The following is a 22589-nucleotide window of genomic DNA, read 5'->3' as shown; positions in this document are numbered from 1 at the left end:
GCCAGCTGAATTGGTGGAGTCAGGAGGAGCTGAGGGACAGGGGCCAGACGTGGGAGAGGAGGGTTCGGTGGAGAGATGAACTCTGTCTTGGACATGGCACTGTGTTAGCCAGGTTGGTTATTAAGAATCTGATGCTTAGAGAAGAGATTGGTGTTAGAGATACACCACATTTCTTCCTTTATAAAAAGGACTTTCTTGTGTTTCTTGTCTTGAGAAGTGTCTAATAATTATTGTGTACCTTTAATGTGCTATTTCTCCTTAAATAGATTATTTTGTATCATATAGTCATTGAAATAGCATGATTTAAGGAAATTGAAGATTGTGAAGCCAAAATCATGGCCTGTATCAGTAGTAAATAAAATGACCCAGGAAGAGTGTTTGTAGTGATCATTTGAATATGGGAGATGGTATTTTTATTTTCATAGAAGAAACTTACGTTCAGAGAAGTCATATAAATACAGGGATAAATTTTTTCTAAATTTTTTTTTATTACAGTTGTCTATTGAGTGGTCATGCATAAATTTCTGTTTCATTTATTCATTTCTACAAGTGAAAGCATATAATGAAACGAAGGCAACTGTTGATGTAGTGCTCTCCATCATCTTTTATCTAGTCTCCAAATGTTAACATTTTACCACATTTGCTCCTTTGTTTCCTACATAAACAGACATGTTATTTTCTTTATGAACTATGTGAGAATAAGTTATAAACAAAGTGCTCCTATACCCTTAGCCACAGTGTTTACTTTCTAAAAACAAGGAATTTTTTAAAGTCATAAATTATCAAAATCAGGAAATTACTATTGATATAATTCTGTTACCTATCCCGTAGACCTTACTCAGATCTCATCAATTGTCCCAGTAATATCAGGGATAAATTTTCCATTTGTCAGGATTGACAGATACAAATATAGGAAAATGGTCACATAATTAAGGAAACCTTTGGGTTGAAATTGGAGTGTTTGCAAACACAGCCAGCTTTCTTAAGATAATGAGCCTCTCTGAGTATGTTTGTATCCTGCAGTTAGACTTGAAATTTTGGAAAGAGTGGTGGGTAGATTACCATTTTGTTTTTGCCTAGTAACTACCCCTTCCAGTGCCTGATGGAAAAACAGTGCGTTTCCAAAACATTCTTTGGTGGAATCCTTTTGTTAATTTTGTTACCTAGCTTTATCTTTTTCTGTCTTGTCTTTCATACTTACTAGGCACTGCAATAAAATGCTAGATATAAATACATACACACACACACACGCACGCATGCACGCGTGCGCGCGCGCACACACACACACACACACACACTGATTGTGCTTGATTCATTCTTAGAGACTATGTTGTTGTTCAGTTGCTCAGTTGGGCCTGACTCTTTGCGACCCCATGGACTGCAGCACGCCAGGTTTCCCTGCCCTTCACCATCTCCCAGACTTTGTTCAAACATGTCCATTGGCTCCCTGATGCCATCCCACCATCTCATCCTCTGTCATCCCCTTCTCCCACCTTCAGTCTTCCCAGCATCAGAGTTTTCCAGTGAGTCTGCTCTTTGCATCAGGTGGCCAAAGCATTGGAGCTTCAGCTTCAGCATCAGTCCTTCCAGTGAATATTCAGGACTGATCTCCTTCAGAATGGACTGGTTTCGTCTCCTTGCAGTCCAAGGGACTCTCAAGAGTCTTCCCCAACACCACAGTTCAAAAACATCAATTTTTCAATGCTCAGCCTTCTTTATGGTCCAGCTCTTGCATTTCTACATGCCTACTGGAAAAATATAGCCTTCATTACATGGACCTTTGTTGGCAAAGTGATGTCTCTGCTTTTAACCATTTACAAATATTTCATAGTACATGTTCTATTACTGTGTTTGATGTAGGGATGGAAAAGTGGCCCTTCATAGACAGTGTTAAAACCAAACAGGAAAGCCTCCTTGGCGTGTCTTAGGCATGCCTTCAGCACTTCTGGAATGTGCGTCAGGGTGGGCCTTCACCTGGGGGAGCATGCCCCTTTCTCAGTCCTGGGGCCAGCGGCCTCCTCGCAGGCCCAGGTGTCTGCAGGGTTTGCTCCCCTGCCTCCTCCTGGTCTCTGATCAAACATACCTCCTGCGCAGGTGAGAGCGACGTGCCCGCATTTCCGCCCGTCTTCCCTGCCCGCTCTGTTCTGTTTTTCTCTCTGATGTCTGCTGCCACTGCCACTGTCCTCTCACATGTTAGTTTGCTGTGTACCGCTTTCCACTGGCGTGTCGACTCCAAGAGGCAGGAGTTCGCCTGTTTTGTTCACCACTGACTCCTCAGAGCCTTGCACAGTAGTGCCTTGAGATGGTCCGCACTCAACAAATGCTTGTTGGACAAATGCATGCGCTGCTATTCTGAGTGTAAGAGACTTAAAAAAAATTCTGAGGGAATTATTTAAATATTACAACTTAAGTTCCATCTTTCTGAGTAGAAAAGGTTTAATGTTTCTTTATTCTAGAGATTTTCTTTCAAAAGCTTTGTTTTCTGTTATGTTATTGGTTTGGGTCTATGTAAGAGTCTTACCAAATTAACATTCTGAACAATGATGACTGCAGTGTGTTAAAGATCAGTTATTTTTTTGAAAAATAAAACTATGCACCCCCTACTTTTTTTTTTTTTTTTTTTACTATTTACTGTCAGTCTTATTTCAGACAAATTTTAGGAGAAAAAAAAAATTACCTAAGATAGAATATTGCTGTGCATTCATTTTTAAGTGACTACAATTGCTTGGCATGTATTAATGCTTTATATTCTAGTCTCTTGGAAATGATTGATTAAAATACCACACAGAACCTTTCTTCTAATCAGCATTGTAATGACTCTTTGAATTTTGGAAAGTTGTGCAGAAATGCTGTCAGATGTTATTACTGCCTGTCATGTTGTAACATTCCTGATGCCACTTTGCAGAGAAATGTAAATGTGAGGTAGATCAACTGTAGACAAGTAGGTCATACCAAAGAATGTTACTTTCATATTAAAAAAAAAGGATATTTAAAAAAACATTTCCTTACTAGTAACACATTGTTATTTTGTATTTTAAAAAATAAACTACAAAGGAAAACCTAGAGCAGAATGTTCTTTGACATAAATCACAGCAGTATTTTTTAGATCTCTCTCCTAAAGTAAAGGAAATAAAAGCAAAAACAAATGGGACCTAATTAAAAGCTTTTGCACAGCAGAGGAAACCATCAACAAAATGAAAAGACAGCCTACAGAATGGCAAAAGATATTTGCAAATGATACAGCCGATAAAATATTAATATTCAACATATGTAAACAATTCATACAACTCAACATCAGAAAAACGAACAACCCAATTAAACTGAATAGACATTTTTCTAAAGAAGAAATGCAGGTGGCCAACAGGCACGTGAAAAAATGCCCAACATTGCTGATCATCAGAGAAACACATATCAAAACCATGGTGACATACCACCTCACTCCTGTCAGAGTGGTCATCATCAAAAAGAACACAAATAACAAATGTTGGCAGGGATGTTGAGGAAAGGAAACCCTTGCACGCTGTTGGTGGGAATGTAAATTGGTGCAGCCGCTATGGAAAACTACAAAATGGAAGTATGGCTGCCGTATGACCCAGCAATTTTGCTCTTGGGTTGTGCTTGCTTGGTCAGTTTAGTCGTGTCCAACTCTCTGCGACCCTGTGGACCATGGCCTGCTGGGCTCCTCCGTCCATGAGATTCTCCAGGGACTCTTGGGTTATATATATCTAAAAAGACAAAACCACTAATTCGAAACCCTGATGTCATAGCAACATTATTTACATTTGCAAAGCTGTGGAAGCAACCTGAGTGCCCAGTGACAGTTGATTGGATTAAGATGATGTGGTATATTTATACAATGGAACATTACTCAGACATAATAAAATAACACCACTTGGCCACGGGATGGATGATTTGGAGGGTATTACGCTAAGTGACACTCCAGTACTCTTGCCTGGAAAATCCCATGGACGGCGGAGCCTGGTAGGCTGCAGTCCATGGGGTCGCTAAGAGTCGGACACGACTGAGCGACTTCACTTTCACTTTTCACTTTCATGCAGTGGAGAAGGAAGTGTCACCCCACTCCAGTGTTCTTGCCTGGAGAATCCCAGGGACGGGGGAGCCTGGTGGGCTGCTGTCTATAGGGTCGCACAGAGTTGGACATGACTGAAGTGACTTCGCAGCAGCAGCAGCAGCAGTGTGCTAAGTGAAAGAGGTCTGACAGAGAAAGACAAATACTGTATGATGTCACTTACATGTAGAATCTAAGAAATATAACAAACTAGTGAATATAATAATAAAGAAGCAGACGTACAGGTAAAGAGAACGAGTGGTATTTCCTGGTGGAAATGGGGAGAGGCACAATAGGGGAAGGGGAATTGGAGTCAAACTATTAGGTATGAGATGCACTACAAGGAGATAGTGGAGGACAGAGGAGCCTGGCGAGCTGCATTCCCTGGGGCCACAAAGAGTCAGGCACAACTTGGCGACTGAAGGACAAACAAAAGAGCTTCAAGTGTGTATTGTACAGCAAGGGGAATATAGCCAGCATTTTGTAATAACTGTAAATGGAGTGTAGCCTTTAAAAATTCTATAAAGATAATTTTTTAAAGTGAACTAAATGTTTTGTTGAGTGCGTTTGCTGGAAGAAACTGGCACTTAGAAATAACAGCTGTTGAAATAGTAGTAATGGAGCATCTGTGTACACTTCTGGGCTTAATTATGAAACCGTGTGAACGGGAGCTGTGCCCATGACTTCTCAGCCAGCGATTCTGTGCCTCTGACACGACTCCACACCATCCACCCCACACAGCCACTGAGATCATCCTCTAGCACTTCGCAGTTTCAGCTCACTAGTTCTGCTACTGGCTGTCATGCTTTCTTTTCTGGTAAAGAAAAAGCAGTAAAAGGAACACATGATATTTCATTCTCATATTTAAAGAAATGTATAAAAAATTTTCAAGCAGCTTTGGTGAGATATAATTTACATGCTGTAAAGTTCACTTATTTTAAGTATGTAATTCAGGGATTTTTAATGTGTTGGCAGAGTTTTGCAACTGTCATTGCTATAAAATTTTAGGACACTTCTATCATTCCAGAAAGATCCCTCATGCCTATTTGCAGTCCCCCTGGCCCCTTACTCATTGTTTTGCAAGTTAGTAGTTTGGTTTTTACTGTGGAAAACATGTCTTCGGACTGTTGCCGGTCTTCTTGGTTGTCGTCAAGCAGACCTCGCCCGTAACCTAGTCTACTGCAAGCAGGGAAAGGTGAAGAGCAAAGGGCTTCACGGTGGTGTGGAGAAGCGGCTCTGTGCTTGTTTCGGTTTGGTCCTGGCTGTCTGGTGTGAGTGCTTCCTTTCAGGGTCCCCTTACTGCTGGCCGTGTCCCCCTTCCCCAGGAGCCCACTGCCGTGGTGCTGCCCTGTGAGCCGCCCTCCCCTCGCCTCTGCTCCCCCTCAATCAAAACTCTCTGTCCATTGCAGTTTCCTTCTTCAGCAAATAAAACCAAACCAAATCCAGTTCTTACTGCCTGTAAGCTTAGGTATAATGAGGAAAGAAACGAGCTTACAATAATGTGGGAAGGATTGATACTTCCGGAGAGGTGAAGAGATTATTTGCATCTTTAAATCTGTATTACTAGCTTCAACAGTAAATGACTTAGTATTTCAAACGGTGACAGTGCAGAGTAAAACCAGTCATCCAGTGGAAAGGAATTCTGTTTCGAAGGATGGAATTATCGTGGTAGGAGATGCAAAGTATTCACAAGTGTGTTCTGGAATCTGTTCATGGAATAGTCTTAGCTCTCTGTCTTCTCTGCTAGTTTTTTTTTTTTTTTTTAATTCTACATTTTTCAGTCCCCAAAATACAGTGTGGGAATATTATCTACTTCCTATGGCATTTGGTCCCATCACTTCAAGGCAAATAGATGGGGAAAAAACGGGAACAGTGACAGACTTTATTTTCTTGGGCTCCAGAATCACTGTGGACCATAACTGCAGCCATGAAATTAAAAGATGCTTGCTCCTTGCAAGAAAACCTAGACAGTGTATTAGCAGAGAAATTGCTTTACCGACAAAGGTCCATCTAGTCAAAACTATGGTTTTTCCAGTAGTCATGTATGGATGTGGGAGTTGGACCATAAAGAAGGCTAAGCACCGAAGAATTGATGCTTTCTAACTGTGGTGCTGAAGAAAACTCTTGAAAGTCCTTTGGGCAGCAAGGAGATCCAGCCAGTCAATCCTAACGGAAATCAACCCTGAATATTCATTGAAAGGACTGTTGCTGAAGCTGAAGCTCCAGTACTCTGGCCATCTGCTGCATAGTCGACTCATTGCAGAAGACCTTGATGCTGGGAAATACTGAAGGCAACGGGAGAAGGGTTGAGATGAGACGGTTGGATGGCATCACTGACTTGATGGACATGAGTTTGAGCAAGCTCTGGGAGATAGTGAAGGACAGGGAAGCCTGGTGTGCAGGAATCGTGGGGTTGCAAAGAGTTGAACACGACTGAGAGACTGAACGACAGCAACATTTATTAGGATTAAATCAGGCAGTGTTTCTGGAATACGATGAATAATGTTTTGCATATTCAGTAACATGCTAGTTTCCTGTTAAATACTTCCTTGTGTGTTTGGCGGCAGTAACTCAGGTGACTGAAGTTCTTAGGTGTCATTTGTAAGCTGGAGACTGTCTGCAGTTTTATAGCACACAAAGATCAATAAAATGAAGTCCCTATTCTCACAGAGATCACTGTGTCACAGAAGAGATAGCTGAAGCAATTAACTGCAAATCACTGTGATAAATGTTATTTAAAAAGTGCTGGGGGAATTGGAGGAGGCTTTATGGAAGGATTAAGTCTTGAAAGAAACTTTTTATTTATAAAAAGATTCAGAGAGATTTTTCTGTTTGATAGTCTGTCCTGGTAATCAGAAGCTTGAGAAGTTTCTTTTCAGAAGAGCACACGATTTCATTTTACTTCTCAAATACTATGAGATCTACAAGGCAAGTGTAATGCATTTTCAGTAAAATTCCTATTCTTTTTAAAAATATGTATATGTTTTTACATTATTTGAATACCTAATGATTTATCACTCAACAAACCTCATTTTTTTCCAGTTTCTACAGAGTTTCTTTTCTTAAAACTGTATTTAATGTCTGTTTGAAAGCTAGTAGGCACTTCTGTCATACAAATGTTAGGTGCATATGTATTACACCTGAAAAAAATTAAATCCATAGTTAAATAAAGAAACTTAGCAGTAATCAGGTGCTGCGGTATTGTATTGTCGGCGGTAGCTTTACAGCACAGGTGAAACTCTAGAAGGTGGACGAGGCACAGTGCATTTTACCAGAATGTACCTTGTCTTTGTACCTTGTCCAGACCATAGCTGCTGTGATTGGACTTCCGTTTCAGTGACCAGCTCAGATGCCGCTGTCTCTGCAAAGCTTTTGCTGACACACCTGGCCTTTGTCATCTTTTCTTCTTTCCTTTTCCTACATCATTTGCCCATACACTGTAACTGTTGAATGACTTACTAAAGTGCAAGCTCTTTGATGGAAGAATCTGTGTTTTGTTTCCTTCATTCAATACCTTGGTAGAAGTAGACACTTAGTACATATTTGGTGATTTAAATTGAATCTAGAAAACTAAGATTCCATCAAAATGTACTTTATTAAACACCTGTTTTACAGTATTGGCTCTGAAATAAGGAATAATTCTTTAGTATGTTCTGATTCCTGCTGCCAACATGCACATATAATGTGCACATTGGAGTAGATAGATTGCAGGCTTAGCTGCTGTAACTGTCAGTCAGTTCAGTTGCTCAGTCGTGTTCGACTCTGCGACCCCATGGATGGCAGCACGCCAGGCCTCCCTGTCCATCACCAACTCCTGGAGTTCACCCAAACTCACGTCCATAGAGTCAGTGGTGCCACCCAGTCACCTCATCCTCTGTTGTGAACAGCCTTGAAGAGACTTAACTGAAAGACCCTCAGGCACTCTGACTTCAGCAGGATAGAAGTTTGTTTCCTCACGTTAGTATGGAGATGAACTAGTATTGATGGTTTTGTCCTCTTCACCATGAAGTTTGCATACCTGGCTCCAAGGCAGCAGCTTCCCTTCTCATCATTTTCTCAGCTCATGGGAAAGGGGAAGAGGCCAGAGACACACAGGCCCAGGTTGGGCCAGTTTTCCCATGGTTAATGGCAAAACACATCGTCTCACTTCACATTACATGGCCGTACTTGCTGCAGAGGAGACTGAGAAGTGTATTCTCTATCGGTGTAGCCTTGTTTATAGCTAAAACTTAGGGGCTTTTTCTTTTTTTTTTAAAGGAAGAATGGCAAAAGGATATTAAAAAGAACAGTCTCTGCCTCACAGGTTTTGCTTTTGTTTCTACTTTTAAATAAATCATGGGTTGCTTCAGGTATTAAAGGACTTGTGTTTGCCCAAGTCACCAGACTTAGCAGATCTTTCCTGTGTTGCCTGCTTGCTTACTCTGCTGCTCCCTTACTCCAGGTGATGCAGGCCACACACTGCCGTCCTGGTGAGAACCGTGCCATTCACTTCAGTAGATGTCACTAGCTACAAATGGAGAAACAGCGGGTGTCCGTTGTGGTGTCTTGTCTGAGACAAGCTGTCGTGGGCTATAGACATTTATAAGAAGGAGAATGGAGGTGTAGGGTCGTAAGGAAAGGCTTCATGGAGAATATGGGTCTCTGGTTCAGTTCAGTTCAGTTCAGTGCTCAGTCGTGTCTGATTCTTTGCAACCCCGTGAATCGCAGCACGCCAGGCCTCCCTGTCCATCACCAACTCCCGGAGTTTACCCAAACTCATGTCCATCGAATCGGTGATGCCATCCAGCCATCTCATCCTCTGTCGTCCCCTTCTCCTCCTGCCCCCAATCCCTCCCAGCATCAGAGTCTTTTCCAATGAGTCAACTCTTCTCGTGAGGTGGCCAAAGTATTGGAGTTTCAGCTTCAGCATCATTCCTTCCAGTGAACACTCAGGACTGATCTCCTTTAGGATGGACTGGTTGGATCTCCTTGCAGTCCAAGAGACTCACAAGAGTCTTCTCCAACACCACAGTTCAAAAGCATCAGTTCTTCGGTGCTCGGCTTTCTTCACATCCAACTCTCACATCCATACATGACTACTGGAAAAACCATAGCCTTGACTAGATGGACCTTTTTTGGCAAAGTAATGTCTCTGCTTTTCAATATGCTATGCAGGTTGGTCATAACTTTCCTTCCAAGGAGTAAGCGTCTTTTAATTTCATGGCTGCAGTCACCATCTGCAGTGATTTTGGAGCACCCAAAATGAAGTCTGAGACTGTTTCCACTGTTTCTCCATCTATTTCCCATGAAGTGATGGGACTGGATGCCATGATCTTCGTTTTCTGAATGTTGAGTTTTTAAGCCAGCTTTTTCACTCTCCTCTTTCACTTTCATCAAGAGGCTCTTTAGTTCCTCTTCACTTTCTGCCATAAGGGTGGTGTCATCTGCATATCTGAGGTTATTGATATTTCTCCCGGCAATCTTGATTCCAGCTTGTGGTTCTTCCAGCCCAGTGTTTCTCATGATGTACTCTGCCTATAAGTTAAATAAACAGGACTCTGATTAATCCTTGAAGATGAGGTAGGACTTGTGTGGTCACAAGCAGAACATTCTAGGCAAGAGAGGTGGTGTGCAGGAAAGTTTCAAGACTGGGTAACTGAGTTGTATTCAAGGGGAAGCAGTGAGTCTCTTCTGCTTTCTGACTAACCGATTGGCTTCCTGAATGTGTAAGTAAGTTGGAGTAGTGCAAAATAAAGTTGGATCAAGATTACAGACATGCCATGTTAAAGATGTGGAGTTGGGGACTGAAAGGGAGAAAGGGTTTAACAGGGTAATAGAATGAAAAAATGGGTAAATGTCGTCCCTCCCCCATCCCCAACCTGGTAATGGAATTCAGAAGGAAGGAATTCTTTCTCTTTCCCTGCCTTCCAGCCATCAGGTTACCTCTGCCTTCTCAGTTAACACATCTGCCCTAGCCCTATTCTTCTTGACTTCTTGGAAAGTTTTGACCCGTTGACTATCTTTTTTTTTTAAACGCAGTCTTTCTCTGGTTTTTCGCTGCTTTTCTTTTTAAAAAATTCTTATTGGAGTATAGTTAATTTGCTGTGCTGTGTTAGTTTCAGGCAGAGTAAAATGAGTCTGTCACGGTCACTAAGGTGTGTCTGGCTCTTTGTGACCCCATGCGCTGTAGCACACCAGACTTCCCTGTCCTTCTCTCTCTCCCGGAATTTGCTCACGTCCATTGATTGGGTGATGCCATCCAACCAATACATATGTCCGCTCTTTTTAGATTGGTTTTCTGTGTGGGTCATCACGGAGTGGTGGTCAGTGTTCCCGATACTGTATGGCAGGTCCTCGTTCATCTCTGTTACGTATGGTAGTGTGTAGGTGCCAAGTTGCCACCCCTGCCCCGTAAGTTTGTTTTCTACATCCGTGACTCTACTTTGTTTCGTAAGTAAGTTCATTTTATTATTTTTCTACATTCTGCAAAAGTGATATCATATATCTGCCTTTCTCTGACTCCTATAGGTCCATCCGTGTTGCTGCAAATGACAGTATTTGATTCTTTTTATGGCTAAGCAATATTCCTCTGTATATATGTAACACATCTTTTTTATCCATTCCTCTGTTGATGGATATTTAGGTGGCTTCCTTCTCCCACCTGTTGTAAATAGTGCTGCAGTGAACACTGGGGTATCTCTTTGAATTATTGTTTTCTTTGGGTATACCCAGGAGTGGGATTGCTGGGTCATACGGTAGTTCTCTTTTTATCAATTTTTAGTTTCTTAAGGAACCTCCATACTGCTCTTTATAATGGTTGTACCAATTTTACATTCCCACCAGCAATGTAGGAGGGTTCTCTTTTCTCCACATCCTCCGCAGCATTTATTGTTTGTAGACTTTTTGATGATAACCATTCTGACTGGTGTGAAGTGGTATCTCATTGTAGTTTTGATTAGTATTTCTCTAATAATGAGCAATGTTGAGCATCTTTTCATGAGTTTGTTAGCCATCTGTATGTCTCAAAGAAAGACTTTTAAAGCAGCCAAGGAGAAAAGGATGGTCGCCTGCAAAGGAACCCTCACTTGTTCAGTTGCTCAGTCGTGTCTGACTCTGCGATGCCCTGGATTGCAGCATGCTAGGCTTCCCTTTCCTTCACCATCTCCTGGAGTTTGACCAAACAAACTCTGTAGACCAGGAGAGTGGAATGACATTCTCAGAACACTGAAAGAGAAAAACTGTCAGTCAGGACTACTCTACCCAGGAAAGTTACCCTTCAAATATGAAGGAGAAATAAAAGCTTTCCCAGACAGGGAGAAGCTGAGGGAGTTTATGACCAGCAGACCTGCCTTATAAGAGATGTTGGAGGGAACTCTTCTACCTGAAATGGAAATGCAAATGTACACAAAACTTTGAGTAAGGTGGCAAATATAAAATTGTGACTATATCAGAATAGTTTGTCAATCATTATAGCATGCTGCTACTGCTAAGTTGTTCAGTCATGTCCAACTCTGTGCGACCCCAGAGACGGCAGCCTACCAGGCTCCTCCGTCCATGGGATTCTCCAGGCAAGAACACTGGAGTGGGTTGCCATTGCCTTCTCCAATTATAGCATAAAGGTTAAAGGAAAAGAAAGCAGTAAAAATAACTGTAGCTACTTCAGTTTGGTAACAGAATCACAACATGAAAAGAACCAAGAAAAAGCATAAAATGGGAAGAAGAAAAGGACAGAACACATTTGAGCAAATGCAGATAGATGCTCTCAGCAAGAAAAAGGACTGTTTTCTCTATGAGACATTTTATACAGAAAGTAGTCTGGATCTTGCTGTTGTCCCTGTGGCCTGTGAACGGCAGCACTGGTGTCTCGGGTAGCTTGTCAGGTTGCAGAGTCCCAGGCACTGTCCGGGGCCACCAGATTTCACCGTGTCCCCGACTACACGCATGCGCCTTAGAGTTTGGGAGACACTGATCTGAAACTGACACTGCAGTTCTTGAACTTTTCTTGCTTTGAAACTTAGCTGCTGAAATAATTAGACCCTCCAGCTGTTCATCTATTTGTGTTTGCCTGTATCTGTCTTTTTGTTTACTTTAGATTTTTACGTAGACTTCAGAGGAGACTGTCCTGTTACGAGTGATGGAGCATAGCCAGGGGAGGCAGCTGTGGCTGGAGGGGTCAGCAAAGTTGCCCAGAGCAGGTGGCATGTGACGGAGCGAGCCTGGCACCTCACGGCCTGCAGGAAGCATTGGGGCAGAGGGGGCAACGTGCAGAAGCAGGGAAGGCCAGGTGCACTTGGACGAGGACTGAGGTCTTCTCCGTGGGGGCCAGGGTCAGCCCCTCCGTTGCCGTGTGAGGCCTTTATTATATGGCTCCTCTGTCAGCTCCTGAAAGGTCCCCAGTTGTCTGACGCCCTGCCCTCTGCTCTGACCACCCACTCCCCTGACCTCCCTCACCTTATTCAGCCTTTGCTGAGATGTGTCCTGGTGTACTCTGTGTCAGTGGCTCCGGCCAGTGTGTAAGCTTCGTTTCAAGATTGGCCCCCTCTGTGAGACCTGCTTGCCTTCCCATGGCCTTGTCTCCTTGCCCCTGAAGAATGCCGGAGCGTGTAGCCCCTTCTCCAGGGGATCTTCCCGACCCAGGGATCAAACCTGGGTTTCCTGCGTTGCCGGCAGATTCTTTACCATCTGAGCCACCAGGGAAGCCTTTATATATATCACCTTGTGCTAAAATGTCCCGTTTAACCAGGTTGATATGTGCAGTCTATTCATTTTCACTGTGGTATAATTTTCAGTGGTGTGGAGATAATCGTACTGGTGAACATTTGTCAATCTTTTTACAAATCGTGCTACTGTAAATATTCTGGTTACACAGCTTCTTGAGTATATTTATGAGTTTCTTTGTAGTGTTTTTCAGCCTTGCTTGACTCTGACCCAGAGAAACAGCATTTTATAATATGACCTGATTTTTGTGTGTATGTGTGTCTGTACGTATCTATGTATATTACTGATTTTTTAAAAGTTTTAACAAAGTGATATTTACTCTTCGTCTGATGCACTTATACCATTTTCCTTCTAAAAATAAATTCTGGTTGAGATTAAATTAATGAGTTGTGACCCGCTGTTTAAAATGTTGCTGACGGGTGTGTTGTGTATGTGTGAATGTCTGTGTGTGCATAGACATGTCATATTGTTTAAGATAAACATACGCATAAATTGAGAAGCGTGTAAGCACATGTGTATGTGGTTTGTGTGTGCACGAGTAGATTGTTGGTGGAAGGGTTTATTCTCTAGAACTGGACTAGATTTCACCAATTTTTTAAAAAAATGGTTGCATCTATTTAAATTGGTATTGTCTCTTGAGTGTGAGAACTTAGCCTTTTATCATTGTCAGTGGTCTTATAAAGCATTTAGTTGGCACAGAATTGGTAAGTACTCAGTGAATTTGTTGTTGTTCAGTCGATAAGTTGTGTCCGACTCTTTGTGACCCAGTGGACTGTAGCCCTCCAGGCTCCTCTGTCCATGAGGATTTCCAGGCAGAAATGCTGGAGTGGGTTGCCATCTCCTTCTCTGCGGGGATCTTCCCAACCCAGGAACCGAACCTGCACCCCCTTGCATTTGCAGGGGGATTCTTCACCACTAAGCCACCAGGGAAGCCTGTTTGGTGAATGAAAAGAAGGATTTCCTATTGATAATTGAATGACTGCCATGTTAAGCAACTACTATTTTATCAAGGCAATTTTAGGTAAATTTACAGGGCTAATTTTACAGAGTACATATTCCATTTGTAACTTTGGTAGACTTTTAAAGTATTTTTGGGAGTTCTTGATTATATTGTTCAGTTATGATAGTTTATGTTCTAAAGAAAAATATATTGACAAAATTACATTATTATTTCAATATGTAAAAAATGATTGGGACTAAAGTTTCCCATAAATGATAACCAAGGTTTTTTTTTTCTTCCTTGTAGGAATCAATAAAATGACTTTTATAGCCTTAATAAGATTTAAATACCATTTAACATTTAATTATATCTAGCTTTTGCTCAATAGTAATATAGCCTTTTTTTCATATTACTGCTAGCATTATCCTTGCATAAGGCTTTTATGCCTTTCAATCCCTTTCTTATCTTTTGTTGTTATAAAAATGCACCACTGTATTGGGTACTGCAGTTTTGTACCCGCATGGAGAGTTGCATCGTATTATGCAAGTTCTTTCAGTCATAGCAGCCACATTAGGAAATCGTGTAAAGGTTTCCATTTGTATTTGGCTGAAGTTCTGGCAGATTATTTCCAGGGAAATCATTCTATTTTCACAAAAATGAAGCTCTTCTTGGAGTGTGTTGAAGATTTCTGTTTTCTCATGCTCTGGACCCACTGCCTTTATAGGAGTTACTTTGAGGAAAGTTAAGATACAGTTGTTTTACAGACCAATATAGGAACTTCTCTAGAGGAAAAAGTGTTATATTTTGATCATCAGAATTTCTTAACATGGCAGTAACTTGCGTTAAGTAGTGCTTTAAAACTTTAAAAATATTTTCCGTAAACAACTCACCGAAGTATTGAGGGCAGCCATTCTAACTCCTTTGAACACATGAGAAACTTAAGCCCTGTTACTAGGTCCAGTGTAATTTATGCAGCTCAGAAGTAGCTCAGTACATGAACAGCAGTGGTCTTTTGACCGCTAACTCATTTTGATACGGTTGGTAGTCAAATAGAGTCTTAAATAGAGCATGTCCCAGATGTTTGTCTGTTTTACATAACCTCTCTCCTAAGGAATTTTTGGAGAATGTGTTTAGTGTTAACTACATTGAAATTTTTAGCCTTGATGTTATTTTGTAGATTCTCATCTTTAGATAAGAAGTATGTACTTAAACAGAAAAAAACCTAAATTAAAAAAAAACTTGATTTTTATTAATCTCTTACTGTATTTTTCATAATCAAGTCATTTAGAGAAATCTTATATATGAGCTTCTGAATGTTTGATATAATTTCCAGATATTACTTTTATTTTTCATTTTACTTTAATTGTACAAGCAGTATGTGAAGATAATCATAAGAAGATTTAAAATTATCAAGAAGTAGTACAGTCAAAGGTACGAAGAATAGTACAGCTAAGGCTTGTATCTTACATATTTAGGTGAGTTTCTCTATGGTGTTTGAATCAGTTTTTTGACCCAAAGACTTAACATTTTATAACACACCTTAGTTCATCTGTAACTTCTTAATCTCAGGGTTATATCTGAGATTTATTCATGTTGATAAAAGGCTTCTTGAGGCAGTCCTTTTTTAGTCTTATAATTATTAATGGTGTTAATTGATAAAAATGTTCCCCTCCTCAAGGTGTTGATTGCAAAGTAGAAGTTATTATATAGTTTTAAAGGGCATTTTCTCGCAGTTACCAGTGAGAGAGTACATATTTTTATGCGTTTGTTGGCCATACATTTCTTTTTCTGTGGATTACCCATTTGTATCTTTTTTGTCCATTTTTCTATTTAGGTTCATTGTCTGTTTTTTTTTTTTTTTTTTTTACTAATTTCTGTTTCATTTTAAAAAACCTCTTTGATTTTTACTTGTTGGTAGTCTTTTTAAACAATACCCTACACATTTAATAAAGGTCTTACCTTTACTGTGGGCTGTTACTACTCCTGAATCAAATATGCTAGTGAAAAAGCTGTTCACATAAAGTAGTTTTAAATTCTTAGATTTTAGGGGAAGTTCCTAGGAAGGCAAAATTAGTAAACTGATTAAAGTTCTTGAAGGTTGATTTATAGCCATTTAGCACCACCAAGACAAGTCTTCTTAGCAAGCTGCTGCTGTGCCATTTGAAAATTTGAGCCTGTGAATTCTGTATCTCTTCATTATGATTGTATAAAGAACCAGAATGCTTCTTATATGCTGTTCTGATATTTTTTTAGTTTTTAATGCTAGCTTTTCTTTGTTTCTTCTCCGCAATCAGGTCCTCGATGGGCTTCCTGGAATATTGGCGTGTTTATTTGCATCAGATGTGCTGGCATCCATAGGAATCTTGGGGTTCATATATCCAGGGTCAAGTCAGTCAACCTAGACCAGTGGACACCAGAACAGATCCAGGTAAACATTCTCCTACAGAGAAATTATTTAAAATGGATTTAAGAGCTTTAATCGTTTTTGCATCTAAGGATTAACATTGTGAAGTAGTATAATGAAACATGGTATATGCCACATACAAAATTTAAGCGTTAACTTGAACTGTCAGTTCACAGATGTTTATTTTTTCTTGGTTCTGTAGTAAAGTCAATTTTTAATATAGTTTTATCTAAAATGTTGCTTTTGAAGTATTTAAAAAATAAATTCTTTTCCTGTGCTGATGAGATTTGCGGGTATAATTCCGTAGTTTGTTTTGCTTTGCAGTCAGTAGAGGGCGCCTGAGTAAAGACGAAGAGAAAACCGCCTCTGTCTGCAGCACTGACGGGAAGGAAGGGCTTCCTTCCGTGCAGGAGTGGGCGTTCTCCACTCTCAGACAAGTCATAGGAGCTGGAAGACAGCCCATTTAGCCAGTGTTCTTCTCGTGACTGGACTTGTTTGGAGCAGTTTAGTTTTTTAGAGATAAATTTATACTTTTAAGGGCTTGCCATTTTTCTAGTGACAGTATTAAAATTTCAAAATCATACTTTTTCTAATCCTTAAGGTTAATTGCTTATGTAAAAATGATTATTTCTACTGGTTATATTTATAGTTCACAGTGAAATTTCCTGTCTTTTTCTTATGCCCTTTTCAAATTACTTATAGTCAGCATGAAACCTAAATATACAAGTATATGTAGTTGAACCTCAGTGATACACACATATACCTCACAATCATAAAACAAATATAACACACAAATTGACATGATATGTGAAGTAAGGGTAGAAATAATAGAATAGAATGCTGGGAGAGAGTGATCATTAAAAAAGGTACATAGACTTGGTTAAAGAAAATACAGCTTCTATACTGAAGACATTTATACCAAAGTAAATACTAGATGTAGCAAAAATTTTAATATTAAAAAACTAAACCTCAAAAATACTCAAAGGAAAAAAATAGGATAGAGATCTTCAGGCCATAAAGTCAAGCATAATTAATTAGTTTAGTCTTAGGTTAGTTTTTAAACTTCTTGTTGGCTAGAATTTAAAAGGAAATATGCAACTGTCTTTTCGAGATCATTGAGAAAATTTACTTAAGGAAGCAGAGCTTTTTGAACATTTTGTTTTAAGGCAGTATTCTTAGTAACATCTCTGTAGTAACTATGGTAACAGATTTTCATGAGATTGTTTCTTAAGTTGTCATTAAGAGAACATGAAGTGTAGCTTGAAAATGTCACTTGAGTTTGTAATGGTTGTGAAGATACAGAACACTCAAGACCAAATGTGTTGCCTTTTTAATGGTTTGTTTCAAATCAAGGAGAAAACATGGAATCCCCAGACAATTAAATTCTCCAGAAATATTATTTTTCTCAACTAGGCTGTTGAAAGGAGCTGAGTAGCAGGTTCTTTGAGGTGGACAGCTGTTCTTTTCTAGTAGTTTAGGGCATAACTTCCCAATCAGAGCACTATAGTTTACTGGTTTTCTAGGGGATAGGTTATAAAGCAAGATACTGTTTATTAAATATGTAAGGATCTTGAAAGCAATTACTAAGTAGTGTACAGTCTTTGAAGTTCTGTTTGAACACTTATTTGTATGTCAGCTTCTTCAAATAAGAATGACTGTTTTTGAATGCCAGACTCCTGACGAGTACTTCTCATAGGGATGTGCTGTGTGTCTTCATAAGCCTCAGGGCGCCTCCTGCAGTTGAGGAGAGTGAGGTTAGAGTGCACGCCTGCGAAGTCAAGTTGAGAAGACAGTGAGGCTCACTTTAAAGAAAAGAAGGGTGGGTCAGCCTAGTCACAAGGACAGGTGAGCCCGCCGGTATTCTTGTGTGGGCCTTGTCAGTGCTTGCAGGCAGAGCCAGAGTTGTTCTTTAAAATCAGTTCTGGACTGCTGTGTACTGAAAAAGAGAAAGTGGTTGGCAAAGACCCCGAGGCTCCATACTGAGGAGCACAAGCTTTGTTTGGGCAGCTGGTTCCCGAGAGGCAGTAGAACAAGGTGGCTGAGAAAGCTGTCTGTGGAGTCGGACTCCGGGGTAGCGCGGGCGGTCCTGGCAGGGCGCCTTGCCTCAGGTGCCGCGGTGCCCGCGTCCGAGGGGCGGCGGTCCCAGTGCCCTCCGGCGGGGCTGTGCGGTAATACGGGTAATACGGGCAAAGCATTATAACACTAGTGGGCTCACTGGGTATTGAATACAGTTGATTTACGGTATTGTGCTCTTTTCAGACCGGCACATCTTGAACACTCCGTCATGCTGGCTTGTCAGTTACTAGGGAGATTAGTCTGTTTTGTTCGCTGTGCAAGATCCTCAGTATTGCTGCTTTGAGGATCTTTTCAGTCTCTTTTTTTTCCTTTGGCCGCTGCCCTGTGGCCTATGGGATCTTAATCCAACTTTGGCTTTTATATTTTACTTAAAAAAAATAAAGTGTATTAAGAATGAGGTATAATTACAGAGCAAATACAGATAAAAGTGAGTTTTATGTACCTTGGGAAAGGTCTATACAGTTGTTCACCCGTGTCCTTGGGGAACTGGTCCAGGACTCTGTCACATGTTGAAATCTGTGGATTCTCAAGTCCTTTACCTAAGATGGTGGAGTTTGAGGATATGATATTATATATACATCATATATATAGTGTCTGTGGGAGTCAGTTTTTAGGGCGTCTATCATAGCTGTGTTAGAATTGCTGTATGCTTACTTTTAAAAGAAAATAATTTATCTACCAAAGCTTATTAGTATGGAAATAGAGTTATTCACCTTAAATTATAATAAAAAATTGTTTTGAATGGTGGTTCATAGATGAAATGTCTTTGATCTTGGGTTTATTGTTGGGTACTTGTCAAATTTTTGGAAAGGATCAATGTGTTATAAAATAAAATAAAAGCCATCGTATTTATAAAAGTATTATTTTTAGTTTTGTACTGGTTCATTAATCCCAAGTCTTGATTACCTTTTCCCCTCACTATTTAAAAATTCTTAATTATTCATTTTTCATGGTCTGTATTGAAGGAATTAAAATGAAGAATATATTAAACAGCAAGGCCCTAGTGTAACACTGTACTCAATATCCTATAAGAAACCACAATGGAAAAGAATATGAAAAATAATATAAATGTGTGTATGTGTGTAACTGAATCACTCACTTTGCTGTGTACCAGAAAATAACATTGTAAATCAACTGTACTTTCATTAAAAAATACAATTAAAAGAAATGAGGGTTAGAAAAGAATAAAGTTTCTTGGCTCACTTTGTAGAGAATTGTGTAAATTGTGCTGCCTAATAAAACATCCTAGTGAGACTTTGTCCACATTGGAAAGTATGCTCCGTGCATTTGGTGTTTTTATTGGTAACTTTAGACCACTTTCCATGGTCACTTTGGGATCACTTTTTGTGGTGACTTTTGGTAACACTTTTCATATTCTATAATCTGTAAATGTTTTAGTAGTATTCTCTCACATGATCTTTGTTTAGGACTTACTGGTGACATTTGTTGATAAGGTGTCAATACTCGGCATTTTGCAGGGTGGAACACCAAGCATACACGACTGTAATGTACTCATGCCAGTCTCCTCAGGCACGGTACGCTTGCCTTCAGCGCTCTGTAGGCACTTTCCTTCCATGTCTTTATACCTTGCCCCTTTGTGCTGTGGCTTTGACCACACTTTGGCCCAGAGGGAGAAGTCTTTGAACTGAGCTCTCCTCACATCATTGTTTACTCCTGCATCAGAAGAACAGAGGCTTTCCTCACTCTCGCTTTCTGTCCACCCTCCTCCGAGCATCTCTGCTCTGACTTCAGCAGCTGGCTTTCTTGTTCTAGGGACAGAGTGGGAGAAGGTGGTTGTGCTGGTTTCTCGGCCTTTGTTTCCATTCTCAGCTTCCTTTCTGCTTTTCTACCTAATTAAAGAAGTTATATTCATTTGGAGGCATCGTTAAATGCTTCCCTCCTCTTTGAAACCTTCTGTCTTGCCCCCTGCCTCCACAGAAGTTTGCCTTGTACCCTTTGACCCTCGACAGACAGCCCTCAACCCCGCGATGCCAGTTCACTCACTTGTTCACCAGCGAGCGTTCACTGACTGTTCACAGTGCCAGCCACTGTCCTCCAGGGGCTCGCCCTGACCTTCTTGCAGCAGCTGGATTTCTTGAGCAGGGTCTCTCCCTGCTGTCTCACTCCTCTACCCAACTGGCCTCTGCTGACTCGCCTTTACTCCGCCGCTCTGCTGGGTCTGTGCTCACAAAGAGTGCAGTTAACGCTTGTGGCCATATCCATGCCACCCAAGTGGTCCCTGCTTCCCTGACACGCCTCACTGCCTTCTTGAAGCTTTTTCTGTGTAAGAAAATCTAAAATTACTATCCCTCATCCTCTGTTTTGTTTCATTATTTAGTTGCCGTGTTTTTTTCTTTTTTTTTTAAACTTTTTTTCTGCTTTTTCCCATGCAGTTTTGCCTTTAGCCTTTTTGCTCGTTTGTCTTGCTCCAAGGGAAGACTCAGTTACTCTCACGGCTTCAGTTGTTATTTTTCTGTGCAGATGATTTTCCCCTCTTTCTAGTAGTGACTTCTTTAAAGTATCAGTTCTTTTAGATTTTCTATTTGAAACCTTTGGCATTCATGAATTTATCACACCTTAAGAAACATGCCTATTGAGAAACCTACATACAGGTCAGGAAGCAACAGTTAGAATTGGACATGGAACATGGACTGGTTCCAAATAGGAAAAGGAGTGTGTCAAGGCTGTGTATTGTCACCCTGCTTATTTAACTTATATGCAGAGTATATCACGAGAAACGCAGGACTGGAAGAAGCACAAACTGGAATCAAGATTGCCGGGAGAAATATCAATAACCTCAGATATGCAGATGACACCACCCTTATGGCAGAAAGTGAAGAGGAACTAAAGAGCCTCTTGATAAAAACGAAAGAGGAGAGTGCAAAAGTTGGCTTAAAGCTCAACATTCAGAAAACGAAGATCATGGCATCCAGTCCCATCACTTCATGGGAAATAGATGGGGAAACAGTGAAAACAGTGTCAGACTTTATTTTTCTGGGCTCCAAAATCACTGCAGATGGTGATTGCAGCCATGAAATTAAAAGACGCTTACTCCTTGGAAGAAAAGTTATGCCAACCTAGATAGCATATTGAAAAGCAGAAACATTACTTTGCCAACAAAGGTCCGTCTAGTCAAGGCTGTGGTTTTTCCTGTGGTCATGTATGGATGTGAGAGTTGGACTGTGAAGAAGGCTGAGCGCCTAAGAATTGATGCTTTTGAACTGTGGTGTTGGAGAAGACTCTTGAGAGTCCCTTGGACTGCAAGGAGATCCAACCAGTCCATTCTGAAGGAGATCAGCCCTGGAATTTCTTTGGAAGGAATGATGCTAAAGTTGAAACTCCAATACTTTGGCCACCTCATGGGAAGAGTTGACTCATTGGAAAAGACTCTGATGCTGGGAGGGATTGGGAGCAGGAGGAGAAGAGGACGACTGAGGATGAGATGGCTGGATGGCATCACCGACTCGATGGACGTGAGTCTGAGTGAACTCCAGGAGTTGGTGATGGACAGGGAGGCTTGGCGTGCTGCGAGTCATGGGGACGCAAAGAGTCAGACACAACTGAGTGACTGAACTGAACTGAACTGAACTGAAGAAACCTTGGATATCCTTCAGTTCAGCTTCAGTTCAGTTGCTCAGTCATGTCCCACTCTTTGCGACCCCATTGACTGCAGCACACCAGGCCTCCCTGTCCATCACCAACTCCCAGAGCATGCTCAAACTCATGTCCATCGAGTCAGTGATGCCATCCAGCTGTCTCTGCCTCTGTCATCCCCTTCTCCTGCCTTCAGTCTATCCCAGCATCAGAATCTTTTCCAATGTGAATATCCTTAGCATGGTAATTGGTAATTTTCCCAAGTATGTTTGGTGAGGCTGGAGTTAGTCCTATCGGTTGATTCCATGACACTGGAATTTCAGCATGAGCGTTCATTATCTATTCATATTTGTGTTTCAGGAACTCTTATGAAATCATAAAAAATCTTGTTGCTTTGTGAAAAATGCTTTTTATAAAACAAAGCCAACTGCTAATATTATGATAGACTTTAAGAGAAAGAAATAGATACAACTAGGTATGCAGTTTTTTTTTTGTTTTTTGCTAGATAACATGATACATTTGAGTAGAATAAAGAGCAGAATATCATTAACTGTGGTTCTTTAACAGTATCAGTGAAGCCTAGGTGTTTTATACAGAAACAGGAAAAAAGGATTTATTAAACTGTTTCAGTGTTTCAATATGGGAAACTGGCCACAATCATAGGAATTAATGTGTGCACTTAGAAATGTTGAGATTGGTAGGTGTCTGTTTACCTGTTGCGTGATACATCTAAAATTTGAACAGTCATCTGGTTGTCTCGACTGGCTTTCTTTCCTGTGCCTTTGTTTCCCATCAGTTCTTAATTTTTT

At 40.6% G+C, this 22589-nt stretch overlaps 1 protein-coding gene across 2 annotated transcripts in view; it reads left to right on the top strand.

Annotated features, from left to right (window-relative positions):
• SMAP1 (small ArfGAP 1) overlaps positions 1–22589 on the top strand; it is a 183387-nt gene that overhangs the window by 41162 nt on the left and 119636 nt on the right. For both annotated transcript variants that reach the window (XM_040261404.1, XM_040261403.1), the window contains exons 3-4: positions 13306–13323; positions 16001–16134. In XM_040261404.1, the coding sequence (XP_040117338.1) occupies positions 13306–13323; positions 16001–16134 (152 nt within the window). The remainder of the gene's footprint in view (positions 1–13305; positions 13324–16000; positions 16135–22589) is intronic.

Source organism: Oryx dammah, unplaced genomic scaffold (assembly GCF_014754425.2).
Source record: "Oryx dammah isolate SB20612 unplaced genomic scaffold, SCBI_Odam_1.1 HiC_scaffold_19, whole genome shotgun sequence".
Classification (NCBI taxonomy): domain Eukaryota; kingdom Metazoa; phylum Chordata; class Mammalia; order Artiodactyla; family Bovidae; genus Oryx; species Oryx dammah.
Note: the sequence above shows the minus strand (reverse complement) of the source record. Positions and strands in the feature narration are given on the sequence as shown.